This window comes from Takifugu rubripes, chromosome 11 (genome assembly GCF_901000725.2).
Source record: "Takifugu rubripes chromosome 11, fTakRub1.2, whole genome shotgun sequence".
Lineage (NCBI taxonomy): Eukaryota > Metazoa > Chordata > Actinopteri > Tetraodontiformes > Tetraodontidae > Takifugu > Takifugu rubripes.
Genome location: NC_042295.1, coordinates 13,834,230 through 13,858,811, shown reverse-complemented (window position 1 = coordinate 13,858,811; position 24,582 = coordinate 13,834,230). Strand labels below are relative to the sequence as shown.

The following is a 24,582-nucleotide window of genomic DNA, read 5'->3' as shown; positions in this document are numbered from 1 at the left end:
AGCAAATAACCATTTAACCCCATGTACATAGATGATGTTTTCACCAAACAGCCTTATGCTGATCAAGTGCTGTACATAATGGCGTGATTGTTTTATTCCCAGGCAGCATGACAACAGGAAAACATGTGATAATGCAGTTAAATCTTTATATGATGACTCGCCATATTTAATAATTTCTGGGCTTTGCAATTTTAGTGTTTGTCTGCTTTAGTTTGTGAGATAAACCTCATTTATTCTCATTATGCTTCATTAAAGAAATGTACATACTTGCAGTTCATACAGAATTATTGGCATGAAACATAAGAAAGCAATAAATGATGGTTGTTACAGTTATAAAGGGCCATAATAGGACTAGCAATATGATTTAATTTGTTAAAAGGTAATTACATGACAAAGCTGTCAAATTGAAATTTGAGTGCAGCTGTGATGCTCATCTGCCATCAACTATTTTCCCCCATCAGCTACAGCCGTAAGTGAGTGACAGCGATGGCACCTGGTGACACCAACATGGCAACAGCAGGAGTGTTTCTGTGGATCCATCACCTGCCAAATTACGCCAACGGTATTGAATGGCCCATCAGTGTATTAGATGCTCAATTTAATCGACTCCTTGGTGAAGATGGTGCTGGGGTTTAATAGTCCTGGTGATGAGAATCCCAGAATATGTATTTAGCTGAGCTACATGCAAGTAATCGGTATGTTTTTCAAAACGCCCTTTGTGTGAGTAGACGGTGATCGAGCCACAGCTGATACAAATATTTAGTCTTCCTCTCTGATTAGGAATGGTTTGGCTGTGGTATCATGTGTCTTATCTTACTGATTTTTTTAATTGTAAATGCTGTGCTTATCACACACGAGGGGGGGGGGCAGTTCTAGAGGGCATAAGTGAGGGAACAGACACTACTGCTGAAATCCAGTTTGTAGCTTCAGGGAATGGAATGAAGGAGGGTGCAAAAAGAGAGGGAGTGAAGAGTGTGAAAGAGTCAGCAGGATAGGTGGGGGTTACAGTCACTTCCCCTCCCCACATTCATTAGTTCAGCTCATCCTTGCATGTGGGAGTCAGTCTGCTGTAGACTTACTCAAGGACTATCAATAACCCCCTTGACCCAGGGTCTGAAATTTCCCCTGTTGTGATATGTTGGACTTTCCTGGTGCTACTGTGAAACAGCAGAGGTGACCAGTGAGGTAAGTCATTGTTTCACTGCAGTGGATTTGCTTTTATGCAACATTGTTTGCCTATGTAAGCAGCTAGGGGAGGACAAATGACTGCCAAGAATCCAACCTCCTACTTTAAATGAGAGGTGCTACATAATGCCCACACTAACAAGACACTGGGATGAAGCGTGGCCTGTAAGCACGGGTCTCTGCACAATTCACAATGCAGTCAAACTCATTAAGGAGGCCTTTTATATTACGTTGCCATTTGGCATTTTTTTTGATACAATGTTTGTCTTCACTTTTATTAGTGCTGTTATTTATTCGCTTGTTTTTATTTTTGTGTTACCATGTATGCATGTGTGCAACCGTACCCTGGGGGTCTTCGCAGCCTGCATAGGGTGGGGCTTCCACCTCATGTTTATACCTGTAGAAGTGAACTATTCCTACAACTGTGAGCAGCAGGACATTGTATTGCTCCCCGTTCGCAGTCGGATGCGAACAATGCAGCTTGTGTCCTTGTCATTGTAATGACAAAGCCGTAGTGAATCTGGTGAATCTGTGAGACACATGATGAATTGCAAATTTCTTTTTGAGATTGAGATGGAGGCAGCAGACTTCCCAGAGCATTTTAGGTTGGACTATCGGACTTGGCCATTTTTAAATGGCTGTGGTGGGATGAGAAATGAACATCTGTCACAGCTACAGAAATGTGTCTACCTTCCGGGCTTGGCAAAAAAAAGAAGGGCAGGCTCTGGATTTCATGCTTGTATGCCTTGATGATGGCCTGGGATGATTTTGAAACCACAAAATGTTTTATGTTTTTGTCATTAGGATTACATATACTGGAGTATATGTGCCATTTTTTTTCTAACCACAACCCTACAAAATTCCTCCCGTGAGGGAAATAATCCCTCTGACTAGTTTCCAGTTTATGGTCTCGTGCCATTGTTTGTGCTTAATTGATGGGCCCACTGGGCAGCAGAACAAGGTTTGCACTGTAGATGAATAAGCCAGAGGAGTTTTTACTGAGATCAGGCTGTTTTCTGACACTTGTCTAATTTATGTTACATAATATTTCTGGAATGGTCATGCATTATTCCCTCCTCCCAGCACTGCATTTAACAGCATGCTGTCGTCGTGCCCAAAGGTTGACCTGCAGCAAATGTTTTGTGGCTTACTGCCGCAGTTTTTCTTTCAATAAACAAAGAGCGCTTGTTAACACTTTTAACAAGGTATTTTAAACAAGGCCGTGGTAATTCGGAGTTGCAGCTCCACAAACGCTTGCTTGGAAAGCTGTTTTTTAACCTTTGAATACACATTGCCCAGTCCAGAGATGTGGCGGTGCTTGGGTTTCAGCCACGACTTGTTTACTTTGCCAAACTGGTTATTGGGCATTGCATGTTTTGTATAGAACACTTTTTCCCCCCAATAAACCATATGTGTTGGCCATTCAACATTTTGAGATATTTTTTACTTTCTCAAACCTATAAAGATGCATTCTTTGCAGCTGCAGTCTTTACAAGTACTGATATGAGATCAACAATTACATTTTCAGCATAAAACTGTCTCCTGCATATATGCTATTGCACAATATTTACTGCCAGTTGTGGCAGCATGGTAAATGCACTAAAGACTCCGGCTGAAACGCGACTTCTTAAGTGACATTTTACACAGGCCAATAAAAGAGGCCTGTACCATCGCCAGGAGGAAGAAGAGACATTTCAGCTCAGCTTTGTGTAGTCATGTGTGTCAGTATCCACCTTGACTCGACTTCAGTGCACAACGCTTCCAGAAAGGAAGCTGGGAGCTATACGGATATTTGTGGTTGTGGTGGGGGTGTGATTAGATAAGAATCACCTCAGTTTGGTTTGGCACTGGAGGTGTAAACAATCAAATATTAAAAACAGCCAAAATAACACGATACATTTAAGAGAACATCCACATTTTCTCATTTACTCTCCAACACAAAAATGTTGCCTGCTTATTAATATATTTGGGATAAAAGGGACAACAAAAACAGATTGTGATTAGATGCTTGTGCATGAGAAACCTCAGGAATAGAAGATTGATGCCATGGTGTTCCAACTCACTGACCTAAACAAATGATTGCCTCTGTTGGAAAAAGTCTTGCTTGAACCAGATTCAGAAAACACATTTCCAATGCAGGATTGTCACTCAGCCATGTCCTTGATATTGTGTCGGTTATGCTGTCGGTGAAGGCTATTCAGGCAAGGACAAATCAGCGGCCATACTGAGACAAGCAGGACGCTGTCCTGCCTGTAGACTGGCACCTGACCTGCCGAAGTTGTTGAGCTAACTTTCACACTCTGGAATTTCAAAAATATACCTCTGCATATTAGATTTTCTCATTTCCAGCTCAGTGAAGCATTTCACATGTGTTGAAAATCGGCTGTTTTGTATCCTTGTGTAAACTGTGCATGTTGCTATTGACACCATTCATCACACATCTTTAACTGTGAAAATGTCAAGCGTATTTGCTCTATGTGGGAAGGGAATAACACTGGGTGGTTTTTAAGCTGGGCTACAGAAGAGCAAATTGTAAAAGCTGGGAATGTTAAGCATGTAAAGAAACACTGGATGCACCCTGTAGCCAGGGGATACCTTTTAATTATGGTGACAGGAATGGGCTATGAGGAGGGCAACTCACGGTTGTCTGTGATGTTCTTTTCCTTCAAGTAATTCAATTTACCTTTACCAAACAATGAACTAGCATTCTGTTCATGCATGACACACAATGATGATTTTAGCTTTAGAATGCAAAGAAGAGCCAACAAATATCTGCAGCTATCTGCTGAACACAACCACAGAGAGCTCAAACGCCGCCGGAAGCGGTGACCTCTACACATACAGTGGTGCCCTCAAGAAAACATAGGTAGGGGCAATAGTGCCACCAATCCAAACAAGAACAGCTGTTGCTGAAAAAATGGCCTTGCAATTCATTCTCTCAGTTTATAGCCCGGAACGTGGCTCACCTTTTCAAACTGCAGTAAGAGCTGCTGTAAACATACCAAATGTGAACCTTCGCAGTATGCAATAGGTCAGACTCTCCAGCTGTTTCCCCAGAAGACACAGGAGGATACAAGCCCGGGCTGGATTAGAAAGTATTCTGTCTTAATAAAATATAGGTTATACTAAGGTGTTTGTCAGAACAAGTCGTGGGAAAGGAAGATTCCTCTTTGCTGCTCTTGCAGGGATGATGGAATGAGCGGTGATATTTGAGCCACTGAGTGTCGTCTTTCAGTCAAAAGACTCCCTCCTGTGTCATTTTTTTCTAAAAGTAGAGCCTTTGGATTATGGGTTTTGTGCTACATTCTTGCCTTTCAACAGTATAATTTGGTGAAAAGACAGAAAGGTGTGTTTGTAAGAGAGCAACATAGCGGTAGAATCAGGTTATACACATTTCTGTTTCATCTGATCAACCACTGTAAATCATCATCTGATTGTTGTGTGAACTGTATTTCATCCCATAATGAGCAGTGGGACCATGAGTATAGAAGTGTAACCAGGGAATCAGGCTGCTGGCCAGTGCTTCTTATATCAGGGACTGTAAACTTTAGACTTTTAGTAACTTAATATTTTGTCCTTGGGTATTTTACAATAAAAGGTTACAGTTACAGCAGGGTTTTCCCACTCTTTTTGTTTCCACAATGCATCTAAAAATACCACCCAGGCCATTCAAAAGACAAAAATCTATACAAAAACGGAGTTTTTATTTATTTTTATTTTTTTTTACAATAAATAGTATAATGGTATTTTGGTAGACGGGTGGTATTTTTTTTACTTTTTGTTAAAGAATTGCGACAGTTGCACAACCAGTGCATAAATAGTTCAGATTTTATTTCTTCTTTTTTAAAGTCATTGCTTTTATTTTTTTACATGCAGATAATCTCACATAAACAGATCCTCAGTTGCTTGATGATTCAAATGTCTGTGTGTGAAATCGGTGAGTTCTTGTTCTCTGTCCTGAGGCTGTTTTGTTACTAAAGTTGAGTCAGAAGAAAAGTTTTCTTTTTTTCGTCAGTGGGTGTTTGGAATCTCCTGTGGTCATGTTCCCTCACTAATAGCCTATAATAGATGAGCCCCCTGAGTCTGTTGCTTTCTTGTTTATGTCTTTTCAAAATGACCCATTTACTCTAAAGAAATCTTCCTTTTTATTGTATGCAACTTATATATATATATATATATATATATATATATATATATATATAGTTAATCATCCCTTTTGCCTAGCAGTTCCACATAATTAATTTAATAAACTTTATTTTGCATCCGGTTGTAGATTGAAATTGTGCCAAAAACTCTGACGGCATCTATCAAGTTGCGCAGCCCCTTGTAGAACCAACCTAAAGCGGGGCAGGAACATATTCATAAATAAAACTGCAAAGCTTTATTTTATATATAGGAATCTGAGTGCTTTAGAGTAGCACACTAAAATGCACTGAGCATTTTCTTTTTCTCCAGGGATCAGAACCGTTATGCTTTCACCTTTCACTTATGGAAGAATAAAGGCTTGGTAAAAGCCTGTAAAATGGCCTGGGGTATCGGTTCTCTACTAGCACTTTTCGTATAAATGAATTCCTCATTATCTGTAATTAGTATGGTGATATTTTAAGGGGCTGCCCCTTTCCTTTTCAGCTCTCCCCTCTGTCAAACCTAAATTAAATGGTAATAAACTTTAGAGCTTTTCAAATCTTCACATCATCAGTGAAGGGTGAGGAGAGTGCGGAAAGGGGGAAACGCACAGTAGAAAAACAGGGTCAGTTCCAGTTTATATAAGGCCTGTCTTCTCAGTTCACCCGAGTGCATGCGGCAGAAGCCTGTGTTCCCACTCATCTCTGTAAGTCGTTGCACGAAGTCCCCCACCCGCCCCATATTGGGATAAACAAAAGCAGTGATTTGTGATGAGTAAATCTTCCACGCCATCACTCCATCTGGATATGGTACCCAGCATGGGACGGGGCCATTTTTAGAGCAGGCTCAACAGCCCCGAGACAGCTAACATGGGAGGGACATTCAACATGGAAGCTTCATTAAAGCACTGAATAACTCATGTTCACTTCAACTGTTGCAGTTCTCCTATTGTCATTATGGCCCCACCACTTCACACAGTCCCTGTGGATGTTGAAAGAAATTTGGGAGCTAATTTATTGTCACAATTTCTCTTAAAAATGCAACTTTTCCCGACTTAAAACTGAAAGCTGTTATTTCAATGTAAACCCCCGGATTGATATGTTTTTTTTAATGTGTGTTTTCAGAATTGTGGCATATAACAGAATCTAACTGACCCAAATCTGGAGATTCAGTGACAAACAAAATGTTGAAGTAATCATGATCCTGTAGGTAAGTGAACAAACTGGTTTCTGTCTCAATTCAGTAATGATGATAATAGTGTTTTGTTGTTTTTTTTTTAACTATTTTCTAGTGTTGTTTAATGTTTGCGTCTTTTTCTTTAGCATTTTAGTCATGGGAAATGTTGAGAGCCAGAATGGGAACAATGCCCTCTATGATGCCGACCGTGGCTATTTGTCACGCAAGCACATGTCTCGGTCTCTTCGCATCTCCAACAAGCAGCCCAGACGCTCACGACATGCTTCATCAGGGAAAATAGAGCATAGAAACTCTGAGACGAGCACACGGTCAAGTAGCACCCCTAGTATCCCACAATCCCTAACTGAAAATGGCTTGGAGCCCTTTAATGAGATGAATGTGCTTTCGGACTTTGGAAGTCCTATTTGGGTGGACCATGTGACTATGAATCTGCGGCCAATGTCCTTTCATATTGACCTTGCAAATCCTTTTGTGCACGCAAACACAATGCATATCACCCTACCTGGTCCCACAGAAGAGGAAGGGCACGATGTGTGCACAGCTGAGGTAACATTCCTCCAGAAGTCCCAGGATGCTTCCAAAGACACAGTCAGCTTCAAGAAGAAAAGGTCTAAGTCTGCAGACATGTGGCGGGACAACAGCCTGGAGTTCTCTCTGTCTGACCTCAGCCAAGAGCACCTAACAAGCACAGAGGAGATAATCGATGTCGAGTGTGAAGGCCACCTGCAGACCAGCCCCTCGGACTCCGCTGACAGGATGAACTCCCTTGATTTAATGTTCAGTCAAAAGAACCTTAACCGAGAACAACACCAGCGCCGTTATGCAAAGTGGCACGATGGAAACAGGTCTGCCATAGAAGGAGAGGACGGAATGATGCTGTCCCAATCAGAGGAGGACAGCAACAACTACGGTGCATACACACTCCCATGCCGGCGTTCCCACTGCCTGTCTGAGGGCCTGTCGAGCCACCAGGCTGCCATGTGTGCTAGTATGCAAGGCAGGAGGGCACAAACTATACAGGTGAGATGTCAATCATATTCTTATGGTGCTGACTTTCATTTTGACTCATATCATATTAAAATTCACGAAAGGCCCCAATTCATCAGTAGCAGAACAAGCATGAAGAATGTATAGGTTTTATTTAAAATAAATATCTGGTTACTGGAGAAATAAAAATTTTTGTAAAAATTGTCACTTTATTCTAATAACCTTCAAAGAGACAATACCCCCACCCAATTCTCATTACACAGTTTAAATAAACAGAACATATTTAAAGGAAAAAAGAATGCACGTGTTACGGGACTAATCCATTGCTTTCAAGGAAAACTCTCGCTCACCCTGAGACAAGGCCGCAGCAATGAGCAATATGGGGGCAAAGCTTAAAGTCACTCCCTGTTTGAAATGCCTTAACTATTGTTATGATAATGAGAGGAGGCCCGTGGAAGAGTGTAACAGTAAAATGTGTACGGTGGCCCTGTCACTGCGGGGCACCATCTGCCCTAGTGAATGGAGCTCTAGTGTGCATGATTGGACCATGTGATCACATGGGGATACCATACTTGGTGGAACTCCTTTCATCTCCCAGGAGCCTTTGGCCATGTGGGTAAGAGGGCAGGCAAAACTGGCAAAACAGCAGACACTTGGCTGTAAGCAATTAATTCTGAGGAATTTACTTTTTTCTGAGTCCTGAGGTTAAAAGTGCTTACTCCAGCAGAGATACTTGTGATGAGGGAAGCATGGATGCCATGCCATCTCAACCTTCTTGTGCTTCTGCCACCACACAGGATGTCACAACTGGGGATGCTAGTGAGTACGAGGACAGTGGCATCGACGGGGTGACCATGGATGCGGAGCACCGGTCCAGACGCTACAAGACCATGTCGGCCTCCTTCTCTGTGTGCTTGGCAGGGGGCACGAGTATGTTCGCTCACAGCGACAGCGGGGCTGGGGAGTGTGTGCAGGGTGTGTATGAGAACTTCCGACAAGAACTGGAGATGAGTTCCTGCCAGACGGAGAGCCTGGAAGAGGCGGGGTCTGCCCTAAGTGATGAGAACAGTACTATGAGCTCCACCTACCAGTCTGACCCTGTGCTTGGCATTGCTCAGGGAATGGTGCGCAAAGCTGGTAGGCTTGCTGTCAAGAATTTTCTCGTACATAAAAAAAGCAAGAAAGTGGAATCTGCAACACGGCGCAAGTGGAAGAGTTACTGGGTTTCCCTCAAAGGTTTGTTATCCCTTCAGCGCATTTATAACCTAAAACTCGGGCCGCATTTGTGCTTCTGTTGGAGTTTTTAATGAAAGTCTATATTTCGTAAATACTGTGTTTAAAATCCTTACTGCAATAACTGTATAATACATCTAAATTTTGTTAACCATATCAATATCTTTCTGCTTATAATATTTTCCTTTGCAAGACAGCCTTGCAATTCTTAATGTTGGCCACTGGAGAGCAGACTTATTTTGCATGAAAAAGGAGCATAAAATAGTTTGGATACCACTGTACTGTATAGTGAAGTAAGAAAATTTCTTTTCTTGCAGGCTGCACTTTATTTCTTTATGAATCCGATGGTGGATCTGGAATTGACAACAACAGTATTCCCAAGCATGCCATCTGGGTAGAAAACAGTATTGTCCAGGCTGTCCCCGAGCATCCGAAAAAAGACTTTGTGTTCTGTCTCAGCAATTCCCTGGGAGACGCTTATCTGTTTCAGGTAAGAGACGGCCTCAGTGTCATCTGATCTGCAAACACATGGTCAATGCTTCCATAGATTTTTATTCGTTCACCGTGTCTTCCTTTTTAATAGGGGTTGCTATATTAGTGATTTAGCCCAGGAAAAGCAGTGAAAGGGCCCTTCTGTCTCTGACTGTTGTCTGTGAGTCTGGTTTGTTGTTTAACCTCTGACCTTTTCCATTTGTCCTTGCACAGACCTGCAGCCAGACAGAGTTGGAGAACTGGATAACAGCCATTCACTCAGCGTGCGCGACTGCTGTCGCTCGTCTACACCACAGGGAGGATACTGTGCGCCTGCTTCGTGCTGAAATCAAGAAACTGGAACAGAAGATAGACATGGATGAGAAGATGAAGAAAATGGGGGACATGCAGCTGTCAGCTGTTACTGACACCAAGAAGAGGAAAACGATCCTGGATCAAGTAAGCTTAATTTCCCCTTGTTTTGCTGCTGCTCGGTTCGTGCCAACTTGTTGGGTTGCTGTATGGAATTATTTGGACGGGCTTCAATAGTTTTTTTTTTTTACATTTTCTATAAATGTTCTTGTAGTTCTGGCAATGCAAACATGTACAATTTACCCTTGTATGTGAGACGGGGTTTTGTAGTGAAGTCTGAAGTGTTTTGGGCTGATGAGGAACTGAACAAGCACATACAGATGAAAAGGTCGCATCCAACATTTGTCATAATAAAGCAACAGAAAAAAACTCCCAGTCTCATCAACTTTGATTTTGCAAAAGAGCTTTTGCCATCAGCCTCCTGCTGTTCCTCTTACTGAGTCACAGAACTTTTTTTTCCAGCAGGGTGGGAGAGCTGCTTTAGGATAAACATAGATAAAGATGCATTATCAAACTGTTTTATAGCAAAAAGAATGTTTTTCATTATCTTAGTTCATGAGCACAGCGACATTTGGAAACCAAAGTTTGTGCAATATCTGTATTTTTAATAAAACATTAAGGTTCCGGTACTTCCTTTTTTCCACTTTAGAGTAAAGTGTTTACCTGAAGAAGTCCATGATAAATACTGTAAACATCCCGCTCAGAAGTAAAAGGAAGGTGTTTTACTGCTACATTTTCAGTAACAGCATGGAATCAAGGATTTACAAATTTCAACAACATTTTAATTTTAATGTCTTGAGGTGTTTTGATTCAAGAAAAGATGGAGAAGAAGGTCCACACATATTCTGTTTGGATGCATCAACCAGAACCAGATGGCTTTTGTAAAACAATGTTGTCATTAATAATGCAGCGAGAATCCAGTTTAAGTAGCTTTTGTGTATCCAGTTGATACTGATTGGTTGGTTGTGTTTGGCAGTGTCAGGGTTCATCTTATCCAGAGCTGAATGAATATAGGCCTTCTCCTTAGAAAGCTGAACTGCTCTCAGCCTCTGTCTGCCAGTGGAATGTGCAGTATTGTTCCTTTTCACGTTTTGGGGCTACTTGGCAGTGATACAGGGTCCTCTGCTATGGTGTTGAGAACAGTTTAGACCCATGACTGGGGAGGGCCCAGCGAGTAATCCTGTTCTCCTGCCACAGTAAACGGCAAAGCATCCACAGAGAGTATAAATGGCAACACTTTCAGCAAAATGTAAGCAGAGCCTTTTGGGAAGGAATCACATTTTGGTCGAAAATTCTAATTGGCTATGCTGTTTTCTCCCTCTCACTTGCAGATCTTTTTGTGGGAGCAGAACCTAGAGCAGTTTCACATGGATCTCTTCCGCTTTAGGTGCTACCTTGCTAGTCTGCAGGGAGGAGAGCTGCCCAACCCCAAACGGCTCCTGGCCTTTGCCTGTCGACCCACAAAGCTGGCAATGGGTCGACTGGGTATATTCTCTGTCTCTTCCTTCCACGCTCTGGTAAATATCATTGAAAGTTTTAGTTTAATGAGGCATCTATAAAGTACTGTTTGATATGCTGTAGGATATTTACTTTAATAGTTAGTTACTAGAGGCCTCACAAGTGTGTTTTAAAGTACTTGTTTATAAATGTCACATTTACCAGAAAATATATAGGGTTTTTTTTTGGCCCTTGGCAAACACAAGTATTGTATCCATACCCTTTGATTGGACTAATTATCTCCGTAAGCATTACACTGACATAACGCTAAGAAGATTCTCTCCTTAAACAGATTAAATTGGATCTCACCCTCATATAATACATTTCCAGCGTTTCTTGGAACATTCAGAAATTCTATCACAAACACAGCTTATTTGGTTTTACTTTGCATTTTACTGCTATACTGATTAGAGGAAGAAGAAAGAAGCAGATATCCATTATTGTTACCTTGCTCGGTGTTCCTCATGCGTCTGATTCTGTTCTTTATCTCTAATAGTACTATTAAAGCAAGGAAAAGACACGTTTGCATTTCTCTGATCCCTCTGACTTACTTCCTCAAACGTTTAGCTGCTATCAATGAGCCATCCCGTCTGAGCTGGTTACTCTAAGAAATGTCATGTAACATTAAGGCCAAGATTTATTTTTCCTGTGTCCCACCTTGTTTGTCTGAGCCCCTTCTAAATATGCCTTTCTTCAGGTGGCGGCTCGCACTGAGATTGGAGTGAGAAGGCGAACACAGGCCATGTCTCGTTCTTGCAGCAAACGGAAGAGCAGATTCTCTTCTCTCTGGGGTCTTGACACTACCTCAAAGAAAACAACTAAAGCCCATCCAAGTATCAACCAGGTCTGTTTCATAACCGTTTATACCTATAATCCTGCCCTTTTTCCTCATGTCTACTCCATATAAGACCACTTGACGGCATTTTTGTGCCAGCAGGTCTTTGCTGATGGTGAAGAGCCAGTTAAAAACCCTGCAGACAGTATACATGTGGATCCTGCCAAGGAGCACTCGGTCAGTAGATTCCTTTATTGTTAACAGATAGTGAGCAGTAGGTTGGGAATGAGTGGGTGGTTTTAGCTTTTGTATCCCAAATATGCCAAGGGATTATATACAGTAGCTATTGAGGATAGTAGAACAACAAATTGGTTAAAAGCTGCAAGTGAAATTTGCATCCAAACTAATGATAATTAACCAAAACTGAGTCTTCTGACATTTCTATTTGAAAGAAAAGTGAGGATGGAAATGTGAGAGGCCTCACGCGACCCAGCACAGACAGTGACATGTGGGTCCCTGACCAGCTCACCCCGTCCTGGGTGTGTCTGCCAAATGACCAGCCGGTGTTGACCATCATTAAACCTGGGGAGTCTGCACTGTGTGTTCTGGAATCCATCTGCAAGGTAACGGCCGTAAACAGATCCAGGCTGTATACAGTCGAGCACTTTAATAAACTGGTTGCCTTCTAATTGGGTTGAGCAGAAGTTAGAAATGGTCTCTATGAAGATACCATATTAAGAATACATTTGTTAATGTCCCTGTCAACATGTCAGATTTCAGTCACCAATAAGCCGCTGTCTTGTTCATTGGTACTAAATCTTCCTTCTTTTTGCAGGCTCATTATCTTGATCCCACCAGGCACTATTTGCGCCTCAAATTCCTCATGGAGAGCCAAGTGAAAATCTATATTCCGAAACCAGATGAAGACGTGTGTGACTTGGTAGGCTGCTCTCTTTATCAGCTAAACAATTCAGGATTTTATTTGTCAAATAAACATGGAAAACGTACATAAAAGTAGCATCCGGGGTTTGTCACATTATGATTGCCTCTAAGAGATTACATTTGAAAATTTCAATCCTCACAATCTTCCTGTAAGAACTCTGACCAAAACACACACCTACTTCTAGACAACCTCCATAAGTGTATTTTTACATCATGTATACCACCATGTAATTAAGTCACACAGACACCAGCAGCATCTAGACGGTTTGGAACTTTCCACGAAGCTGCTAAGAATACCCGAAATTAATGCTGTCGTTCTGCTGTCAGTAACCCACTCACTTGAATATAAATAAAGGCTTTTGTATGATGGTTTATATAATATCTTGTATTTGTTCTTCACAGCTTTTTAAAGAAATTGAGCTCTGTTCCAAAATAACAAAAGTGATCCAGTTTGACAGAGATGAATCCTGCATGATTGGATACGGTAGGAGGCTTTTATGACATTGCACATGTTTAGCTGCAGGGTAATAATGTTTATGTTTTGTTTTAAGATGCTGTAATTAATTTAAAAAAAACATATTACATTTATTCAGAATAAATCTTATTAAGGATTTTATTGAAGCGCTTGCCGTTTCTCCTCCTTTTGCCGATTATTCTCTCCTTTTTCCTCCTCCAGGTTTGTCTATTTCAGTGGTGGAGGAGGACAGAGTACAGCAGCTCTTCATCACTGATGTGAAGGCGGGCGGATTAGCGTTCGCCAAAGGTTGATTACTCTTCATTTTCATCAAATGAAATCTCGTCAAAGACACTTAGCCTCCGTCTTTGACTTTCAGCTAGTGAGAAAACTGGGGGAAACCTGGGTGCCAGTACACACTCCTAGTTTTCCTTTGATGGGGTGTCAAGGCTCAGAACAAGGTCGAAAGAAATACATTAGAGTTTGCTTCTAGGGCCAGTCACTGAGTAATTACGGTATCCAAGGTAGTTTTCTCTGTCAACTGGACTGGGTTTCTTCTCTTGAAGACGTTTCGCCTTCTATCCAGAAGGCTTCTTCAGTTCTGAAATCGCTGGGGAGAGAGCTTGAAAATATATAGCCCCTGTGGGCCATTGCCATGTTAATGATAATGAGTGGTCACCTGAGAGTCGTTAGCAGGGTCGTTGGTCGGGTCGTTCACCTAGTTTCTGTTGAGGTGTCTCCCCTTTGTCTGCTGGGTCACATGGTGATGAGTCACTGGGTCTCCTGGAATGGTGTGAATGTTTGTTTTGCTGTTGGAAGGAGTGGAGGACTGCATTGTATGTGGGTGATAGGAAGTGCCTCAGGCCACCACCTCTGTTCAAGGATGGTTTCTCCAATTTAACATGGATAGCTTCCTTGACCCCCCTTTCAAACCAGCGGTCTTCTCTGGCCAGTATCCTTACTTGGCTGTCCTCGAAGGAGTGCCCACTCTCCTTTAAGTGTAAGTGGACTGCTGAATCCTGACCCGAAGAGGTGGCACGTCTGTGTTGTGCCATTCTTCTGTGGAGAGGTTGTTTGGTTTCCCCAATGTACAGTTCCTTGCATTCCTCCTGGCACTGTACAGCATAAACAACATTACTTTGTTTGGGTCTGGGTGTCTTGTCCTGAGACTATGGTATCTTATGATGTCACGTCACTCTTCACGTGCATCCCCACCGCCAGCGCCATAGACACCATCCACAAGCACCTTCTATTGGACAAGAACCTTACAGAAAGAACAACCTTAACACCGGCCCAAATCTGCACCATGCTGGACCTGTGTTTGAACACCACCTATTTCCAGTACAGAGAAGGCTTCTACAGGCAGAAACATGGCTGTGCCATGGGCTCACCAGTATCCCCTATAGTTGCCAATCTATACATGGAGAAGGTGGAATCCCAGGCCCTGACATCCTACACAGGAACTGTGCCAAGCCACTGGTTCAGGTATGTTGATGACACCTGGGTCAAAATTCAAACACAAGAATTGGAAGCGTTCTCCGATCACCTCAACAAAACAGACGAGCATGTAAAATTCACCCGGGAAGATGTAAAAGGAAACAGTCTGGCCTTTCTGGACTGCGGGGAAACCAAACAACCTCTCCACAGAAGAATGGCACAACACAGACGTGCCACCTCTTCGGGTCAGGATTCAGCAGTCCACTTACACTTAAAGGAGAGTGGGCACTCCTTCGAGGACAGCCAAGTACGGATACTGGCCAGAGAAGACCGCTGGTTTGAAAGGGGGGTCAAGGAAGCTATCCATGTTAAATTGGAGAAACCATCCTTGAACAGAGTTGGTGGCCTGAGGCACTTCCTATCACCCACATACAATGCAGTCCTCCACTCCTTCCAACAGCAAAACAAACATTCACACCATTCCAGGAGACCCAGTGACCCACCACCATGTGACCCAGCAGACAAAGGGGAGACACCTCAACAGAAACTAGGTGAACGACCCGACCAACGACCCTGCTAACGACTCTCAGGTGACCACTCATTATCATTAACATGGCAATGGTCCACAGGGGCTATATTTTCAAGCTCTCTCCCCAGCGATTTCAGAACTGAAGAAGCCTTCTGGATAGAAGGCAAAACGTCTTCAAGAGAAGAAACCCAGTCCAGTTGACAGAGAAAACTACCTTGGATACAATGACCTGGATGACTGAGAATTTACACAGACGTAATTACGGTATCTTTACTAAGACCAGCTGTGGTGCTATAGTGTATATTACATAACTGGCAGTGTACCATGAACGAAACACTTAACGCTTTGTTACCATGGTACCAATCATGGAAATGAATCGTCTGTGTTTGTCTGGCCCAGAGGTCAGAGAGATTGCACAGTCAGGGCTGTGGGTTAAATTCAGAAAACTAATTTCTCTATACGATGTGTAAGTGACACTAACGTCTTTCTGTTTAATCACAGCTGATTGTGCCCCTTCTTCACAGGTCTGAATGCCGGGGATGAAATACTTCAGCTGAATGGAAAAGACTCGGACAGCCTGAACTTCTCTGACATGAAGGCAGCGTTTTCCCAAGCCTCGTTGACTTTAACGGTCAACACGCTGCCTTCCGTGGACCGCCGTCAGCTCTGCTACCTGCCACCACGTCGCTCAGACAAAGAGGAAGATCTCTACACGGACATCTTCTCCCAGAGTCAAGGTGAGCCGTTCTTCCAGACCCATCATTATGCGCCACAGCAAAATCCCTGATCCCGTCGTTGGTGGAAACCTTAAGGCCAAAATCCTAAATATCAGTTTGGTATCTCAGCGTTATCAGTTGTTTTCAATATAGTCGCCATGTCCTGTAATTATTCACAATGATGCTGCATCCATTTAGCAAATGCACAAGACATCGGTTAGGGAGGACAGGAGTCTCTCAGGAATGTTTTGCAGCCTCATTAGTAAGATAAGGATTTCATTCGATATAAATCATGTATTTTTAATTAAAATGGCCAGGCAGATTCTCTTCCTGGTCATTTATTAAACCACCCTATGAAGAACGACAATCTTGTTCTTGATTAAATACCTAAATGAGCGTGCTCCTTATTGCAGAAGACATCTTGGAGGATGGGGTGGGACTATTGCTTGAAAACTCAGGAGACTGCCTTGACGAAGACTCTGAGATCTTCGGTGACTTTGATGAGCGCAGAAAGGTGAGGAGTCGTGACATGTAAAGTCTGAGTCGGTGACAAATAACAAATATTTGCCCCCGTTCTTGTGTGTTTCTGGTGTGGTCGTTGTCGCAGCCCCCAGCTCCTCATGTTTGTAACAGTGTTTTTACTCAATGTAGTTGGAGGAAGAATTAAACGTGTCTTCCTTCCTTCCTTTATTTGGTGGGAAATTGATGTTTTCAATTTGATGCTAAATTAAATAAAGAGAACAATCTTAAAATGAGATTTAGCAGATTCAGTGTAATACTCAAGCAGGAAAAGGATTTCTAAGCCTTATTCAGACCAGATTGCCATATAAAATAGGGCCCAGTTTAAAAAAAAAAGATTAAATCAGCTGTATTTTGCTATTCAAATCAACTTGGCACCTGCTCACGAATAGTTGTTCATAATATAATAACAATAATTATTCTCAGATAGATTTACCAATGCAAAAAAAGAATTGCCACAAATGTTTGGGAATCTGAGCTTTGGCTATGCTCCACACGTCTGTCTGTGTACAGCGAGATGACCGAGTATCCTTCCAACTGCTTGTTGGAAAGAAGCATTTCCAATTATTGGTACCATGTAGAAATGTGATCAAGTGTGGACTTTGTAAGATCGACATAATGGAGAAAAACACGAGTAAATGAGTATTTGAGTCTTAACCAGCTATGGAAGTACTTTATAAAACAACCATTTTGTTCTTTTCCCAGTTGCACTCTTCAAGCCTTTAAACTGGTGGCATCATTTTTTGTGTTTGGAAGCACCACTACAACTCTAGTTTGCTATATGCTCCACCGGGCACTCGCCTTTTGTCGTGGTGTCGTTTAGCCCCTCCCGTGTGAGAACTTGAGAAACTAAAATGTAGAAGAGTTACAGAAGCTCTGGACTTCATGCAGGATTGTGTGAATATGTACTATGTAAGCTTTTGAACCCTCATTCAGTATGTTATGCTTTAAATATTCTTTGGCAGGTCCCAACACTCTTTATCCAAAAGCTGCCTCACATGCTGTTCCCTGTACTCATGTTCCTCTTCAGCCTCCCCCAGTTTTCCTGCTCTCTCCTCATCACTCCTCCCCTAGCCTTAAAAATCCTACATTTATATTCTACTGTGGTGAGGCAGACCCAACCAATCATGCTCCACTGCAGCCTTGTGGAGGAGAGTCCTTCCCCCCTGATCCCTTTCTGTCGCTCTGGTCTGGACAGTTTACAGTGCTGTTGGAGTTTACCAGATCTTCACACTTACACTGTGTGCCTGAGTTTACCCAGCCTGTAGATAATGGAGAGAGAGAATATCAGTGACATAACTGTAGCAGACTCCGTAGGCAAAGGGGGAGTTGGAAGACTGTAAGTACTGGTGGGCGGAGAGGAGGCGGCTGTGCAGCTTCACTCATCCTTCATCACAAGCACCAAAGCACCCTCTGTTTGCAAAACGCTGCTGAGAAACAGTGTTGATTTAATTCTACAAAACCAGGAATCTTTGTGGATATTTGAAGTTTAGACAGTGCAGCCGTACCTGATTATGTCTGTCCTTAAGTGGAAGCACAGGAAACGCTCCTCAGACTCTATCTATGACATGCTTCATCTGGTAAGATACCTTTTCTATATTGCTTTTCCATACCTGGCTTGCTCTTACAGATACTGTTATACCTGATCTGGCAGGTGGCTGTGGTCTTCATTTATCAGCCCTTTGCTTTGTGACTTTTCACTCAACGTGTACTGGCGGACGGGTGGCGGTGCATGTAAACACTGCCTTGCAGAATGACCCCCGCGGTCAATGAAAGACTCAACGGGGCGTCTAAACAAACCTCTCTGCGTGGGGGAGAGCTCTCTAATACATGTCCAGACACCCTGAGCTTACAAACAGTGCTGGCCAGCTGTGCATGCACTAGCTCACCCTGTGTAACTTTACCTGTGATCTGAGAGCAATTGTGTAGAAGTGGATTATTGATTATATTGCTGAGTATCGGTCGGAGCTTAGCTGCACCATCAAACAGGCGGGAATTTATTTATTTACTTACGTACTTCCTTTTCTTGCAGTAAGTTTTGCCCCACTCATCACATCTTTGCTGTCCTAATGTACTTCTGTTTGGGTATTTAACGGCATCTTGATGATGGTATATTGGCTTGGTGCTAATATACTAACTGCAATTAAAATGTTGCACAGTTTTAGTGGCATGTTTTATAGTTTTACATACATCATCACTTAAACTCGTGATATCTATTATTTATTGTGATGTAGGTCAGACACAGTGAATTCTATGCAGGTCAACCTCCACACCTCTAGATGAGTATTATGCAAAAATACAAATGATATTGGTGTCTTTTTGCATGTTTATGCTGCATCATCTAATGTAAGGATTGGTTTAAATCGATGCTGTAAAAAATACATTCTTGACATCAGAAAGTTTACCTCTGTTTTTACACCATATCTGCTTGCTTCTATTGTGGTCCTTTAAGTGCATTTTTATTTGCAACTCAATTTCTTTGTGTTGCGGCCGGTTGTGAACACTATTATTTCAGGCATGAAAGCAGGGCTCAAGTGGGTCTATTTTCGTCCAGAAAGATCCAGTGTACATCTTCGTCGGTCTCCACAGCAACCCATATTGAACAGACAGACATATGTGTGTTTATTTTGATTTGGATGAAAGTGATGAATCATTTCCCCAAACCATCAGTAGGAATAAAACATCAGGGAAAAGAGGGATGTGAACGAAGTAGAGGGAGGCGGAGAGTCATTGTTATAACCGACTGAAAATAGACCAAATTGGTGCACTCTTTCAGAGCTGCCGCTCTCCAGGCTCGCTCTCGGTACAGTCATGAATTCCTGCACAACAGGAGGTGGAAAGTAACACCTGCAAATCCATATCTGAGGTTCTGCTTCTTTGACTATTGCTCAAAATATTGACCTTCATTTGAATGTGTGTTTTTTCTCCCTCCCTGTCTTTAAATCTTCAGAGCACCGAGCAAGTGGCTGCGTTTTGTCGGAGCCTCCATGAAATGAATCCGTCGGATTGCGTCTCCTCTTCGCCTAGCCCAGACTCGCCGTTCCCGCCTCCCGCTACCCCCCCGGCAGCTGTCCGACGCAGACAAGCTTCGCAAAGTCATTTGTGAGCTGGTGGAGACGGAACGCACATATGTCAAAGTTAGTACCGCTCCTCTGATGTTTAATGGCCAGATGGGCTTTATAGGCGTGCATGTGTCCCTGCTGTGCATCGATCTGTGTTTCTGTGTGCCTCAGTTCTATTATCCCTCAACAGTAGCAAAATGCAACATCAATCGATGTCCTATTAGATATGCGGAGGTCACAGCTGTGCAGTGCCTGAATAATGCCAAACCTCTTTCTGTCCAGGATAAATGCTCAGCGTGGTAATCGGGTTTAAGAGGGCATCTTATTGCATAATGGCCAATAGTGCTGCCTATTTTTTTCTTGCTTTATGCATTTATGTGTTGTGTTTGTTCCTTTTAGAAGGGACGGTTTTACTTTAGCTGTGTGGCCAAAGTTAATAATCGATGCAGTTTATGGAGTTTGCAGACTCTTCCCACTGCAATTGTATAATACTGTGGATTTTAAGAGCTCTGCCAGAAAGGTTTAGATTTACTAATGGGAATAAAATGTGGTACACTGGCACTACTTTTAATGCTGATGTAGGTAGTGTGTAAAATGTGTAATGATTTATAAGATATAAGTTTGAGTTTTCTGTTCTAGGATCTAAATTGCCTCATTGGAAGATACTTAAACCCACTGCAGAAAGAGACCTTCCTCACTCAGGATGAGGTAATTATTAAATGCAAATGTATGTCTTACAGAAATGTATAAAACAAGAAACTTAAGGTTTATTTCTCCCATTCAAATCTGTCTGTTTCAGTTGGATGTACTGTTTGGGAACTTGCCGGAAATGGTGGAGTTCCAGGTGGAATTTCTTAAGACCCTGGAAGACGGCACAAGACTTGTTCCAGATCTTGAGAAGCTAGAGAGAGTGGAACAGTTTAAGGTGTGGTGTCTGTTTTTGGTATAAAATTCAAGAACACAACAAAAAATACTTATCTTTCCCCTTAACCTTTTGACAGAAAATCCTTTTCTCATTGGGAGGCTCTTTCCTGTATTATGCAGACCGGTTCAAAATCTACAGTGCTTTCTGCGCCAGTCACACCAAAGTCCCAAAAGTCCTTGTAAAGGGTGAGTAAAGGTTCTCTGCCACAGTTGTCTAGTACAGTTACTATAGATCAAATGAATTAAAACACTAAACAGAATCATCTGGCAAGCATAAACCTTCTTTACATGTGATTTTAAATGATGTCCATTAATTCTTTTCTTGGTCATTCCAGCCAAATCGGACCCAAATTTCAAGGCCTTCTTAGATGAGCGCAACCCCAAACAGCAGCACTCTTCCACGCTGGAGTCATACCTGATCAAGCCCATCCAGAGGGTACTGAAGTACCCCCTCTTGCTAAAGGAGCTTTACTCACTCACAGACCCAGACAGTGAGGAGCATTACCACCTCGATGGTAGGAGCTGGTTATAAGGTTGGACACGGCTCAAACATGGTTAAATCAGTTACATCCCATTGAAGGAATTGCGCCGTTTGTATGCAGTTGCCATGAAAGCGATGAACAAAGTTGCCAGCCACATCAACGAGATGCAGAAGATCCACGAGGAGTTTGGAGCCGTCTTTGATCAGCTCATCCTCGAGCAGAGTGGTGAAAAAAAAGAGGTAGGAACACCTGTCTCCTGTTTTCCATCCGGTGTGAGACGGAGAAGATGGACTGCTGGTGTCTTGTTCATTTGATAGGTTGTCGATCTTTCCATGGGCGATCTGCTTCTCCATACAAGTGTGACATGGATCAATCCTCCTGCCTCCTTAGGAAAATGGAAGAAAGAGCCACAGTTGGCTGCATTTGGTGTGTTTTGAGTTTCCTCCGTGAGTCTGCATCATCTCATCAAGCTCCCTGTGATCACCAATATTCTTTTTTTCTGCTTTCATATTTAGTGTTCAAAACGGCAGTTGTCTTCGTCTGCAAGGACGGATCCAAACAGAAAAAGAAGATGGTATGTTTCTTATCAGAAAGAGCCATTTTCCTCTAACAGCCGAGCTGTGCTTCGCAATTGTTGTCCAGTGGTTTACAGATGTATAGTAAAGCTGCTGATTAAATCATTGTAGGGTGGCTCCCATCGGGCTTCGCTATCTTCAGAGGAAAAAGACCCCTTCCGATTCCGTCACATGATTCCAACAGATGCCCTCCAGATCAGGCCCCTGGCAAACGCAGGTAGGATCATCGGAGATAATATTCTGCACTGGGCTTAAGAAAATTACACTACGCGTTTGGACACTGTGCCGTGTGACTAATATCACACGTATCATACCAGAGTTGTTTTCTTCCTCAGATTGTGAGACCTCAGCTGTGTGTGAGATTGTCCACACAAAGTCTGAGTCAGAAGGACGACCAGAAAGGACATTTCAGCTGTGCTGTAGGTAAGGTTCTGTTGGAGTGGATGCTAGATTCTGCTGCCGATGGAAGATTACTCCAGTTCCATCCTATCCTCTGTTTTGTACGGAGACAAACTAAAACCCTTTCTTAATGTCCTGCAGCTCTCCAGACAGTAGAAAAGACTTTTTGAAGACGGTCCATTCCATCTTGAGAGAAAAGCACCGCAGACAACTCCTTAAAACAGAGAGTTTACCACTCAGCCAGCAATATGTCCCCTTTGGAGGAAAGCGTCTTTGTGCCCTAAAGGGAGCCCGTCCTGCCATAAATAGAGCAGGTAACTGTTCATCTCTGGCTGCTTTCAGCCTGTAGGCCAATGTGTCCCAGTTCTGACTTTGTGTCTGTACATTGATAGGCCATGTTGGTGTAACATAAAGAGCTAAAACACGGTCCCTTTCCAATCGCATTGGTGCATTTAGTGACATTAATGTCAATTTCACAAACTACCAGTCTGTGCAATCAAATTTGAAAAGTTCCTGTCAAAATTTGAACCTCTATCAATATAATTATAATATGTTGTATTTATTTGAGTGATGACAAATATCTGCCCTAAAATATCAAAACCTCTCAATCAAAACTCTGACCTCTGTTGTTTGCAGCATCCGCCCCTACAAGGACTCTGGGCAGGAGGAAATTAGTCCGCCATCGTTTCACCATTGACACAGACATTGCTTTTGACGTCGAGCCGGATCAGAACCTAACGTCCCCAGACAAAGCCGGCTCAGACCCACTGCAGCAGGAAGGTGAACCGGATCAGCAGTCGGAGTCAGCCAGTGACACAGACCGCTGGGTGGAAGAACAGTTTGACCTCGAAGAATATGAAGATCCAGAAGAGGTGAAGGAGACCGACATCCTCAGCGATGAGGACGAGCAGTCTGCCCGGACGCCCGGCGCGCTGTGCTCAGAGGCCGAGCTGGAGACCTCCGTCACAGCTTTGTCCTTAGAGAGCGAGGATGACAGCCTCAAGTCCCCTTCAGTCCCCGAAATGGTGGAGGATGACAATTACAACCAAAAGGAAACTAAGAATGATCATATTTGGATACGGAGGAAGGCATCGGATTCATCTCCAGATTCTGGCATGTGACCCGGCTGAAGAAGACAGGATGGTCTTAAAAGGCTTTACATGGGCTCAATACTGTATCTGACAGGAGTCTTCACAAACAATGCATGGGCATTGAAATATATTGTACATGTAGTAGAAGATATTTTTTCCCTTCTTCCCTTAATCTTGTTAAATGGTTTTTGTAGGAACAATACATGAAATGGAAGACGGAGCTTTATCCAAAATCAACTCCTGTCACACACGTGTAAGTTTAGTGACATGAAATAATGGTACAATCATGAAATCTAATGGGTTGCTTAGGTTGGCATGGGTTGCACATATAGGCAGCGTTGTCTAGTCCTGCCTGCTGTTGGGAAATTTAGTTCTTGTGACTAATAATGATATTTTTTGTCTGTATAACTCAGAGATATTATCTTAGTTAAGGGCTGTGTAGTATTTGTCCTTAAAGAAATGGTATAAATGGCAAACAACACTCTCCATCCTGCTTAGCTTAGATGATATATTCTCACTTTGTTATCTATGGACATTTCTCGCATCTTTTTCAGGTTGTGGACATTTTTTTTACGTGTTTTACAGATGTAAATGCATCTTTGTAGCCCATTATTTTTATTTTGGTTGTATTTAATGAAGAAATTCAGTAATCTCCCCTGTGTTACACACAATATTGGGGTTTTAATTTGTTTTAATTTAACAAAATCCTGTTTTACTTGAATTTGTTGTCATTTTTATCTTGACTATGAAAGATATTTTTTCTTTTGTTTATTATTACCATTTAAAGAACTTCCAATGTTACATTTATTTCTCAATTCTTCTGTGTACACTCTGTAGTGAATTTGCACATTGCCTCGGGCAGAGTGTTTGCTGGTTATTGATTTAAAAAGCAATGCTTTTTTCATTTTATTTATTCATATAGACATCAAGCAAGATATAAGCAATCGTGTATTGACAGAGGAAGTCCAAAATTTGCTCAAGCAATCAAGGAAGAGGATGTAAAGTGTGCCTGGTCAACAACTCATTGTGCTACTAAGAGGAGATTTTTATTTCTGTATGTATATAAAAATGTATTGATATCATAATAAACATAAATGTTGTTTTTTTTTTAAACTCAAAGGGCATCTGATAGTTTTATTGGTTTGATTAATTACATCCCTGCTACAAGCCCAAAACGTTTTGTTTGATTTTATTTGATTATAGATCTGTTTATTTAGAACTATGAACACATACATATATACAACCCTTAACTTTATCAGCCTTTTCTTTTTTTTCCAGACAAATGTCAGGATTTTGGAGAACAAATTGGAACTGTGTGTTTAGTGGAGAAAACAAACCCTACTTTACCCTGCAGAGGCAGGCGACAGAACAGTTACGGTACATGTACCGGTACATGTAATTTATTTTAGAAGGTTGTATTCTAGATTCGGACTGTAGGGGGCAACCTAATAATACATTAGTGACATTGCACAAGCCCTCACACAGGATGGACTGTGTACTTGCCTCCATTCTGTGCCCGTTTGCTTTTATTATTTATTACATCATTCTATATGATGTATGGATCAAAACTAACACATCGATTTCCAAGACTTAAAAATAAGAGTAAAGCA

The 24,582-nt window shown here is 42.2% G+C and overlaps 1 protein-coding gene across 1 annotated transcript; it reads left to right on the top strand.

The window, feature by feature from the left end:
- Positions 1-878: 878 nt before the first annotated feature.
- On the top strand, positions 879-24,061 carry LOC101072336 (T-lymphoma invasion and metastasis-inducing protein 1-like). The gene is given in 28 exon segments (XM_003968676.3): positions 879-1,185; positions 6,435-6,519; positions 6,633-7,527; positions 8,292-8,730; positions 9,045-9,217; positions 9,433-9,657; positions 10,902-11,087; positions 11,765-11,911; positions 12,005-12,079; positions 12,295-12,465; positions 12,678-12,782; positions 13,187-13,268; positions 13,461-13,547; positions 15,729-15,941; positions 16,334-16,434; positions 19,390-19,497; positions 19,499-19,576; positions 20,141-20,209; positions 20,301-20,426; positions 20,503-20,611; positions 20,761-20,940; positions 21,028-21,146; positions 21,225-21,333; positions 21,423-21,481; positions 21,594-21,699; positions 21,818-21,905; positions 22,023-22,195; positions 22,518-24,061. Coding segments are annotated over 26 exon segments (4,698 nt in total). The 5' UTR covers positions 879-1,185; positions 6,435-6,519; positions 6,633-6,642; the 3' UTR covers positions 23,003-24,061.
- Positions 24,062-24,582: the final 521 nt, after the last annotated feature.